Source organism: Hydractinia symbiolongicarpus, chromosome 8 (assembly GCF_029227915.1).
Source record: "Hydractinia symbiolongicarpus strain clone_291-10 chromosome 8, HSymV2.1, whole genome shotgun sequence".
In the NCBI taxonomy this organism is placed as follows: domain Eukaryota; kingdom Metazoa; phylum Cnidaria; class Hydrozoa; order Anthoathecata; family Hydractiniidae; genus Hydractinia; species Hydractinia symbiolongicarpus.
Window position 1 is genome coordinate 22,802,659 of NC_079882.1, and position 11,815 is coordinate 22,814,473.

At 32.8% G+C, this 11,815-nt stretch overlaps 1 protein-coding gene across 2 annotated transcripts in view; it reads right to left on the minus strand.

The window, feature by feature from the left end:
* The window catches only part of LOC130655621 (receptor-type tyrosine-protein phosphatase F-like), a 148,029-nt gene extending 143,245 nt beyond the window's left edge, over positions 1–4,784 (minus strand). The window contains exons 1-3 of one of the 2 annotated variants that reach the window (XM_057458394.1): positions 4,716–4,780; positions 3,940–4,031; positions 3,088–3,178 (exon numbers count right to left, since the gene is read on the minus strand). In XM_057458394.1, the coding sequence (XP_057314377.1) occupies positions 3,088–3,148 (61 nt within the window). In that variant the 5' untranslated portion in view covers positions 3,149–3,178; positions 3,940–4,031; positions 4,716–4,780. Of the gene's footprint in view, positions 1–3,087; positions 3,179–3,939; positions 4,032–4,715 lie in introns of both variants that reach the window. The other variant, XM_057458395.1, reaches the window with a different exon arrangement.
* Positions 4,785–11,815: the final 7,031 nt, after the last annotated feature.

Here is an 11,815-nt window from a genome sequence, read left to right on the forward strand (position 1 = left end):
CTAGGGATTATATAATTTTTTTTTGCGTTGCTCCGTTGGTGAAAAAATAAATGTTGCTACTTTTTTATTTATGCTCGCCATGTGTTTACGATTTCCTTTCCAATACACTTGACGACAATCACACGTCCACAGGTTGTCTTATTCGTCAGAAGCTACCTTAGAAACAAGAGTCATACCTCAAAGCTATTTTTATTCTATCAATTATGGAATTACAGAAAAGCTGATATTTTTGTATTGATTATTAGCGCAAGGTATTGTTTTCTTGAAGAAACGAAAACTTGTCGGTAAATTTGCTCCATAATTTTCTCCTTAAAAATCTCATTTTTTTCCAAACAAACCAACAATTAATCATGAATATTCACAGTTCAATTATTCTAAAACACGTATGATATTTTTTAAAAAAACATTCAAAAAGAGATTGTAATTTCAATGTTTTTTGGACCTTGTGTTTGTGAAGCAAACTTCATAACCACAAGGTTACACACCACAGTGTATTTTGTGACATCATTGCCGTTTTCCGCAAATTATTGGAAATTTCCCAGTCCCTTTCTTGCCTCAAAACAGACCATGGTAAGTGACCAAGAAAAAAAGGCTATGAAGTGTAGAATAAAAATGCTAAAATGTATCTTAAATTATAAATTTGAAAAAAAAGAATTTTTTTTGTTTCTACAGTATGTTAGGACATACTTCAGATGTATTTTATTTTAAGTTCCTGGATTTTGATTGGATGCACGTTTTCAAGTTTGAACAGAGTTTGTTTGATGTTAAAACAAGGTGATGAAGAGTAAAAAAATGCCTAACAATAAAAAACGTAGAAATGCTGGAACAATGATTCTATCAAATATTAGCTGTAGCAATGCATGGACAAAAAGGGCTGGACTAGCAAAATTTAAACACTTCATGAAATTTTATTTTTATAGTTTTTTTCCAAACTTTTGTAAGAAGTGAGGTAACACGTTTGTCAACCAACCAAGTTGTAATGTTAAAAAGGTGTAAAATTGACACGTTAACGTAAAAATACGGTTTATTAATAACGTGGAAATTTTAAGTACATAAAAATTTAAGACTTTAAATGGTATGTAGCCTACTAGCTATTATTACCCTATCTTCCAGTGTCTCTGCACTTTCACATTACACAGATATTTCAAACTACATTATACGAGCATCTATAATAGGTGTTTTTAATGGACAGGAACATATTTGCTTTAGTTTCACTAGATCCCTCATTAAATAAATGACATACTACATTTATCTAATCAAATAACAAACTGTAAATATACGAAATTAAGCCATTTTTAGTGTATCACATACTTTTTTGTTCATAAGTTTACAAAAAACAAAACTTGCTTTTAAAAAACTTAAGCTTTAAAAGCTAGTTCTACAGAAATGATTTCTTTGGTGTAACATACGGTCCTTCCTTTAAAAAATTTAAACCAAGCCTTCCTTAAAAATGTTTGTATTGCAAAACTTTTAAGAAGGATCATTGATGAAAGATTATTGAGTACAACCTTTAATTTTTGATTCAAGAAATGTTATTAAACAATCGCAGAATCTAATGCTATGAGCTACTATATATGACTGAATAAGTCCCTAGGAAAACAAACACTATTTTTACTAGTATAATTAATGTAAGCGCAATTTTTTGCATCAATCATTCTTCTTTAAACCTGGAACACGTTTCAATTAGACCCATCTGGCTTGTTTCAAGCATGAGAATTACTTCTAATGTTTTTTGAACATGTAATTTGTCAAAATTGACATGGTGTAAGAAATGGCTTATCAGCGTCTCTGAAAACGCCGAAACTCAGGAACTACGATGACAGGTGAATGTTTTTTATGATAGAGGCGGAGGAGGCTATTTCACTAAACCAGGTTCAGGTTGTTTTTTGCATTACTTACTAGTATTTTAAAACTTTTAATTGGAATAAAAAGTATGTTTTTTTTTCCAGCTGACAGCAAAGTTTTTACCTGGAAAGGAAACAAGAAACGCGCTTGTGTTTATTCCTTAAAGCAACTGACTAGGCATATTCTTATAATTAGTAAGGTTAGTCTCATAAATAAACCACAAGTTTACACAACTTTGTAACAAAAATATCCGGCATGTTACCAAGATAGCAAGTTTCCCTAATTTGTCCTGGAATCATTTGTGGCTAGCCACATCTTCCATAATTCATGACTAGAAGTTCAAACATCTCAAACAAAATTAGGTGCGAAGACTCTTAGTAAACAACCTAAGAAACCTAATATTATAGCCATATATAATTAAAATAACGCTATCGTTAACTTAGAGCTATAATTTCAGTCAACATTAGAAAAATGTGGCTATTGGTTTAAAAACAAAATTCTTGTATCTAGCTAAGCTGTCGCGGTTAAGCATGAAAACTCCACACAAACTTGTTCTTGTAACAGTTTCATTTCTGAAAAACTTCTTAAAAATCTTTTGTAATGGTCTATTGTAAGGCCATGAGTGTACAAATGTTTAAAGAAAATAAAAACAAAACTTCTTCAATCACCCTTTACTTTGTTTTTTAACTAGATCAACAGCGATCAATTATTTACTTTTCACTCGTCACTTCACGCTTAAAAGTAACCTGAAATAAGAGTTTTAACTTTTTAAGCCAGGGCTACTAAGAAGTCGTCCCGTCAAAATATCATAGTCGCAGAAAAGTCTTGGGGACGAGGTTGCAACTCAATATTTCTCAATCTTGTTCGAAAGTACGCGATATTATAATTATTTTGATCAGCGTTTCAAGCTCTCCACCTGTGCTGAAACGACGACTTTAATTACGTTTTTAAAGACGTCATTAAAGATAATAAATAAAACATATCTTTATTAGTTTGTCTCTGTAAATTGGGTTTTCACTGGGTTTGCAGCTAGATTCTCAATAGTTTAATTAAACAAAAAAGTTGTCGTTATCATTTTCTTTTTGTTGACTTAAAAATGAATATGTAAAAATCTCATTATATTTCCTTATTTTTATAGAATAAACAGACAGTATCAGTGGGATAGTAGAATATGCAACAAAAGATAGAATTAAGAGAAATATAAATTATATGCGAGGTCCACAGTTAAGAAATGCTACTTACCATCAGTTGTAGGTACAAGATAACTCCAATAGAATATAAATGTGAAAATGACGTAATTCATGACGTGTATTTTCCGCTTACGTTATTTTTTCTATAACGTAAAGTAATATATTTAGAACAAAGGTTACTTATTTATACAAACAAACTTTCTATTTTTCTGTCAAAGATTACCATCGGGAGACAAAATACTACTTTCTTTTTTATAACACAGGAAAAAATCTAATATTTCAAACAGGAAAAGGTGTTAGGGATGTTAGGCATTGCAGTAGATGTTAAAATATTAAAATTCGTCAAATTTTTGCTACAAACTTCGGGAATAACTCAAAGAAAATTTCTCTACTTCAAATTAAATTTTTGTTTATTTACTTTATAAATAGCTAGAAATACCTAGAAATCGCTGTTTATAAATATAAATAGCTGTTTTGATAAGTCATTATTATAAATGGTTAGAGTTAACAATTTCATTAACTTGACTGCAAGGTTCCGACTCTTCATGATTACTGATAAAATTTGATCTACAATTTTTTTATTTTATTTTTCAAATATCAGGAGAACGAAAAATAGCGTGCTTCTTAATAAAAGCCTCGATTAAAAAACTATCATTTTAGTTATATTATTTTTTCAAAGCTTTATTTGACAGATTATGTGACAAAAAATACGCTGATGTTTTAACTTGAACTAATTAGATCTGTGTAGGTTCTCTCTAAGGCTAAAGCGTAATATGTAATAATAGGCTGAAATAGGTAAATTAGCGAATGCTTCTTTTGGTTCGCCTAAGGTCACAAAAGGGAGAAATACTGTAACCCTCTGTGTTTAGAGGGTTACAGTATTTCTTATTTATTGTTTTAATACCCCTCCTTTTTTTCTGCTTTGCAAGCTGCTCGTGAATGTTTTGCTGCGCTGCAAAAATCTTCTTCAATCACTTCAGTGGTTGGATGTTGCTCCTGTACAAAAAAGGCTATATAAGCACAACGTGAAAGGAAATTAATTGCTTCGCAAACTGCAGAACCTGTTCTGGTTTTCGGGTAGGAAAACAACGCTAACAACAGATGCAACAGAATAATTGTTTGAAAGCAATATTCCGAGAACACAAAAAATCAATTTAGAAGTATCACAAAGGAATGAATAAATAATGAAAAGAGTTCTAAAACTTTCTTTTCCAACCTTGGGAAATGTCAGATTGTTAAACTGTTTTTAGGACTGTTGAAAGTCTAACATCAGAACCAAAGGAGCTATACCTTCTAATTGGTTTATGTTTTGGCCGACAGACAAACTACGGCTAGTATTATTGTAGAGATATAACTAGAAAATACTGCAGATGTGTTGGGAAATGTCAGGGCCTCATATCCTTTTCTTATCGTCATATCAAAGAACGTCACAGGTGCTGCAGTGGAGATTAGTACAAAAATTGTCATGTATGTTTTTAAACCTCAGCTCATTCTCATTAAAATGTAATCATAAAGATGCAAAATGTGTTAATGTTAACACCATTTTGTTATAATTCTAAAAAGTCTAAATATACAGGGTTTTGCACAATATATTATGCAATTACATAAGATAAAGTTTAACTTAAAGTAAACTTTAATCCATTATGAAATTGACACTAGTGAACAGAAAAAATAACTTACCTTTCAAAACCGTAAGAAAAACTCTTGCAGGGAATGAAACTTTAATTGTGTATAAGTTTTTGTATATAAGTTTATTAATTTCAAGTAATTTGGTTTCCAATGATTTGAATAAAGGATAAATAGATAGTGATAGTAAATAAGCTTAATATTTCTATTGACTGTTTTCATTGTCGAAAAACTCAAAGTTATCTGGATTAAATACCGTGAGCAACATTACAATGAGTCATCTTCACATTTTGGAAAACATTTTTATAAGTATCATAAACGCCTAAAATTGGAAATTCTAAGGAATTTCGCTATATTATTAATACCATATTTTATCGTCTCTGCAAACGATGGTACCACTTTGCGCAAATAAACAGCCGTGATGCGGATACACGAAGTGCTGTATATAATAGTAATAATAGAAATAATAAAGGATTGGTGAACCTGCGGTTTCCTCTACCATAGTAACAGTGTAACAGACAATAGCCTTCATAATAATGTGCTTACTGCGTCCGTGTGTTTCCTTTGCTGAATGAATTATATTATGATTACAATTTTTTTGAATGATTTTATAAGCTATTTTTTCATTTTTAGATGTCTTTATGTATATGTATAATACATTGAAGTGTTACACCTTATGACAACCACTGCAACACACACTGTTCTAAATATAGATATAACAAAATAGTCCGTTGATGCATAAACGTTCACTGCTGTTGTGAAAAAGAAGTTTCTCTTTTCTTAACTTAGGTCTGCTAGTCGTTTGCAGAATTTCATGCATTCTCTTTCCGTTCCACTATTTGTGGGGGACATCAAAGGCGTGAATTTCCGACTTGGAAGACATTTTTTGTTTTAGGCACGTTTTTTGTCTTCGTTTATTTTTAAGCATTTCTTCAATTTCAAACCCTGTATCTTTGCGAATTTAGGTTAAATAAAAACACTGTGTAAGCAGGAGTGAAAAATCCCATTGCACTTGTGTCCGAAGGTGCCCCTTTCCTTCCATTCGCATATGGTTGTAGTAATTGCTCGCCGTTTTTGTTTTACGTCTCATATTTGGGCGCACTTTTTTTAACAGAATAATATCTTTTAATTCGTTGTGCCCCAGTATGATGAAGCCTCGCTTTTTGCAGGAATGGACGTGTGCAATGTTTAATTGGCTACCACCGACACATTCAGCTGATAGTCGTAGAAGGAGCGGTCATATCTCTATCGTAATTTCTTCTTTACATAAGTCTTACCCAAGAGTTTTAAGTGGTAAACTAGTTAGCCAGTTTGATGCACTTCAAGTTGGATTTGTTCGTGCTTAAACACACTTTTGCACAGCTGCTCCAGCTTAGTCTTTCCTTCTACATTTCACAACCTTCTCATAATGACGTTAGGTAACTTTTCTGACAGTTGCCTGGAGGTTTCTTATTCTAGTAAAGCATTTCTATCTCTAGTAACAAGGTTACCAACCCTTGGTGCTAAACAAGGGCAAGTACAGAACCTTATTTTAGTCCGTCAAGATGTTTTGCGGAGTAAACTATACTAAGGGCGTTAAAGTTATCTGAGGCGTAAAGGGGAGTTTTTAATAAAAGATTTTGTAGGTCCTGGAATTAAGCTTCGTGATGGTTTGCATCCTGGTTCCCAGAGTCTCTTGGACCCTGAGCATTTATTACGGAGCGCTACTATTATATAAAACAAAATAAAAAAAACCATTTTCATGAAGTATTAACGCATATGCAAGTCTACAGCATAAACCGTCTTTGTTTCCATTATAATAAAAAGCATATGTGGAACGTTTCTGGTCGTGTTATTAACTATTTGTCATATTAACACCAACATTAATCTTTATCTCTGAATTTATTTTCGCAATTCTTTGCATCTTTTTCCGTTAATAATTTCATGTGCGCAATGTTAAAAGTCATTTCAGTTTTCCTATATAAGTGCTATAAGAACAACATAATCTATAAAATACTCGCTTGTGTGAGTGACCATGTGAGTCCGCGACACGCAAAGTACGGGTCACTTTCTTACGACGTGGCGTTACACCAAATTTTACCATGTTAAAAAAAAACGCAAATCAGGGGCTTACAATTTTTAAACATTTAATTCTCTATTCTTATTACTTTAAAAAATAAAACTCTTTCTTTATTTTACAAAAACTAATTTTTATTTTATCCCTAAATGTTTTTATGGTTTTTTGTTTTAAAAGCCCCATTGGTGGTTATAGACAGAATAATTTGATTTTACCCCCGGTTTACCCACGGTCATTAACGTCAAGAAAAAATGTGTGCGCATGCGCCATTATTTGTTGTCAAACTTTCTGCCGCAAGCGATCGATAATGACCACCACAGCATATATATATATATATATATATATATATATATATATATATATATATATATATATATATATATATATATATATATATATATATATATATATATATATATATATATATATATATATATATATATATATATATATATATATATATATATATATATATATATATATATATATATATATATATATATATATATATATATATATATATATATATATATATATATATGTAAACAATTAAAAAAAAATGTCAGATATTTTAGCCTGAACTTCGACGCTCAGGGATTCTTGTCTCAAACATTCATTTTCAGCCAATTATTGAGGTAGCACATTATTGTTGGCACTCTTCGTTTGCTGACACTAAAAGCCCTGACGTTGTTGCTAATTCGCTTATAGAATAAACCTCCACCGAAATCTCTACAAAGCAGTCTATCAGTATATTCAAGCAAACCAGCCCATGCTGGGTCGGTCAAAACTGCAGCTCTTGGAACACTTGGAGAGTCTGTTGTAAGACGGATGTGCATCGTAGTATTGTAGAGGTAGTCGAAGATTTATTAATTTCCAATAACAATTTTTACGTTCGCTAGGCAAACATTTTTTTCATTTATAATGGCCAAACATACTCAAACTAAGAAGATATTTAAGATTAAAGTGAATATTGATTGTGAACGTGTGATACATAGAAAAGAAGTATATTAAATAACGATTTGCACATGCGATATATTGCATTGCACTTTATCTCCAGAAACTGACTGGATAATCCAGTCCATATAAGCAAGACTTCGGAATGGTGATGGAAGGCTGAAATCTCAAAAATCCACGGTACTTAGGATTCATGTTTGCTTTTACTTTTTTTCAGCTTGATGCATTTCCCCCTCACAACTGATATTTAAGGTGACCGGAAATTTATTGCCGCTGGAAAGTACATATTTCGCAAATTCGGCAGCAAATGCGGCGGTAATTGCCGCAAGCCGCTGTGAATTCTCATAGCTGCGAATTGTGATGATATCTCCCTGTGGCCGTTCTGCTGTCCTAGATTCAACTGAAAATAGAAAATAGAAAGCCCTCTCACCTCGTTAACTCTCTTTTGAATGAGAAGTTTTTAAACGTTTTGCATAATTACAAAGTGAACTTTTTGTTCTCATTTCTTTTACGTGATAATGAATGATCATGATCATCATCCAAGAACTTCTCTGATCTTCTTCCTATCAAAACATTCATTCACGTTTATTCACATTCATGTGGCAGTCTCTATATGGCCAGCCTTGACATTGACTCTTTATTTACCAACATTCCGTTAATTGAAACGATAGAAATATGTACCAACCTGGTCTTGGATCAAGTGTCAAGGTCTAAGTAGAAAGGAGTTTAAATCTCTTTCAGAGATAGCTACCATGGAGTCATACAAATTGATGGAGTGGCTATGGGTTCACCCTTAGGCCTCACATTTGCTAATGCTTTTTTGTGCTATCATGAGCAAAACTGCTGAACAATTGTCTAACAGAATCCAAGCCCGTTTACTTAAAAAGTTACGTTGACGATATTTTTGTGTTCTTTTCATCCCTTGACCACTTGCCTAAATTTTAGAATTACTTGAAAAAATGCCATCTCAAAATCCTTTTTGCATCAGGGACGGAAAAAAAGCAATAAATTATCTTTCCTCGACATATGCATTACTCGCGATGTGGACCGAAAGTTTATTACACCCATATATAGAAAGCCTACTTTTTAGAGTGTACACCCACTTCGATAGTTTTGTTCCTGAAAGCTATAAATTCGGCTTAATTTATACTTTGCTTATTGTTGTTTTAAAATTTGTTCAAGTTGGTCAATTTTCCATCATGAATTTATTATAATCAAAGATATCTTCATTCAAGCCGGTTAACCAGAACTATTTATTTACAAGGTCATAACACTTTTTTTCAATACCTCGCAAAACTAAAGAAGTCGCCATCAAGGCTGAGAAGAAAATGTTTTGACCGTTCTCCTTTTTAGGTAAAACATCTTTAGAAACGAGAAAAGAAATAAAGTCAGGCGTCGTAATATAAGTGCAGTGGCTGCGTCATCTAAAGGTTCGGGTAAGCGAGCACCTCGGAGTGTCTTCTTTAACAGATAAGAAATCAACCTCAACTAATTTCTACGGCCATTAAATATCATCTTAAAGCTTGTCACACCACATCATCTCTTGACGATTTTAGTATACTGTCTAGGGGAAACAACCGGTATTTTCTAGAGATTAAAGAGAGCTTATTCATAATGCAAGATAGTTCCCAGTTGAATAATAACATCCGATCAGCCCCATTGTATTTATACAATTAGGTATTTAATCTGTAGCTATGGTTACTGTTAAACTTGTATATATTTAGGAGAAACCTTTACGTTATTGATTGCTTAAAAATGGTTGTGTGAACACCCGAAACATTGCAAATAATGTAGTTTTTTTGTTGTTATCACTTTACTATCGCGGCGATTGTTCATCATCGTATTTGTTAAAAAAGCCTAATTGATCTTTAAGATAGCATACAATGTTGTATTCTGTCTACGTTCCTTCCAAGCTTTCTAGTATTAGTGTTACCACATGCTTGGACAACGAAAGTATTAGTATTAGTTTTGATTCATTTTCCTGGAAGAATTCTGAGAGGTGTCACAATTCTTGGTTCAAGAAATTTTCGATTTTGGTAAAATCTAAATCTCCGTAATATGACAGTATCGTTGGCATCTTTTGTCCAATAAACGAAGTTAATTTTGACGATCAACACAATGGAAGGGCCAACCACTTAAATTCCTCACTTGGTTTATTTCTTATAAAAATGTACTATATATCTAATTGCAAACGACAAGTGCATTTCAATTAACCCAAGCGAAGGCCTGATATAAAGAATGGGGAAGGAAAACTGTCTAGACGAAGACCAAACTTCAACAGTTATCAAACTAGGCACAAGTACAAAAAGGTCCTTAAAAGAGAGGTGTTGCAGGTCCATGCGACACAATTCGTGAAAAGACCTCCGAAACCAGTTTTGATCACTAAAAATACTAGCACTAAGCTGTCCTCTGAATTAGGGAAAAGCATGCTGGTAAATCGTTCTCACAGTGAGGATAAGCTTTCATGACTTACTCATAGTGTTCTTAGTAGGTTGGTTCCCATTTTTTGGTCTTCCTAGGTTATTTTTTTTTCCAAAATAACTGGTAAAGTAAATATATTACGCATTTTTTAAATATTTATTTGTTACAAGCTCGTGAGCTTGTTACAAGCTCGTGAGCTTGTATTAAAACGCAAATGTGTCCTACAAGAATGGAAATTTTTGCCTCTCTGAGCACCGACACGGGAGTAGTCGTGTGTTCGAATCTCATCTTGGTAACTATTTTTACTTTTTTTTTCTTTTTACTATCTCGGTCGCGAGGACGTGTTTACAGACTGACCTAACGAAAATTGAAATTTCGAGAAATTTTCTATCAATATTATTGCCTATCCGAATAGCAAAATACATCGTGTCTAACTTCAGCTTTTTATAAACTTTTTGGCGAGGTTGTTTGCGTATATCATACGTCTTGTTTATAGTTTAAAATGATTAAGAACGATAAATCGTTATGCATGACTTTTTATATTTAATTTTTTAAAAAGATTTAAAATAAGGAAAAAAAAACATTTGGCATGATCATTTCAAGGACGTGGATATTCTACCGGTACTGGTAGAATGAGCTGAGGGCGTTATTTTCTTGGTAGAATTTTATTATCAGCTATTATTTTTAAGCTATCAATAAGAAAAGTTTTGTTCGTGTACAGTTCTTTTTTCATGAACTGGATCTACACAATACGTTTGAGCAGTAAAGTAAAAATGGCAAGCCTTTCTCCACACTGTAACCTCACAACTTGCTGACAGAATACAGTGAGGCACTATTTTGCCAATTCTACCCCAACTAGAGGCAGAATAAAGTGTCCCAAGTTCTGCCGGAGGTGAGACATTTATGCTATCGTTGCTTTTTACAATAAACCAAAAATGGAAAATAAAAGACAGAAATAAAGACTTGTGGCATTATAGATCCTGCTCTGTTTAAGGATGTTGTAAAGGCTGTTTCAGAATTGAGTGGGCGGAATAAAGAAACTAAAACAGTCGTTACTCCTCCTCTCGGGATAAAATTGAGAATAAGCAATGGTTTCTGAAGAAATGTAAGGCTACGGTTGAACAAAATCAAGCTGGCAAGTGTTTCATTTCATACGTTTATACAGTCCTGTACATTTACTGCTACGCTAAGTTTTACCATTGAAGTACTTTGAACATACCACAAATAAGCCTTTAATGCAGATAAGTCTTCTGTAGGCAGTAAGTTTGGTTTATTCCTCTTCCGTATCTCTAATTCAGTACGACTAACACGGGATATTTCATCGGAGTTTTTCAACTTATCAATATCATCTTGAATCTTATCAGCTGCGCTAGAATCGGTGCGCTAGAAGTAAAAGTTAAAATGCGTGAGGTTCGTTACTCTCTTTGTATGGGACATAAATACACAAGTTTACCAGTCCGTTATGTATTGCAGTTCTTGTATCCGTTTCACAGTTGTTGTATGACACAGAGAAAGGGCTACTCTTGTCGTACCATCTTTTGCAGAGACAGAAAAAAGTATATGTGGAAATGACTCATTATAATGTCGTTCATGAAATTTAATCCAAGTTAATTTGATTATTCAGACAATTAAAGCAGTCAATAGAGGTATTAGGCTAATTCACTGTCACTATCTTTTTAACTTAAATCAATAGAAGCCAAGTTACTTGAAATTACTTAACTTG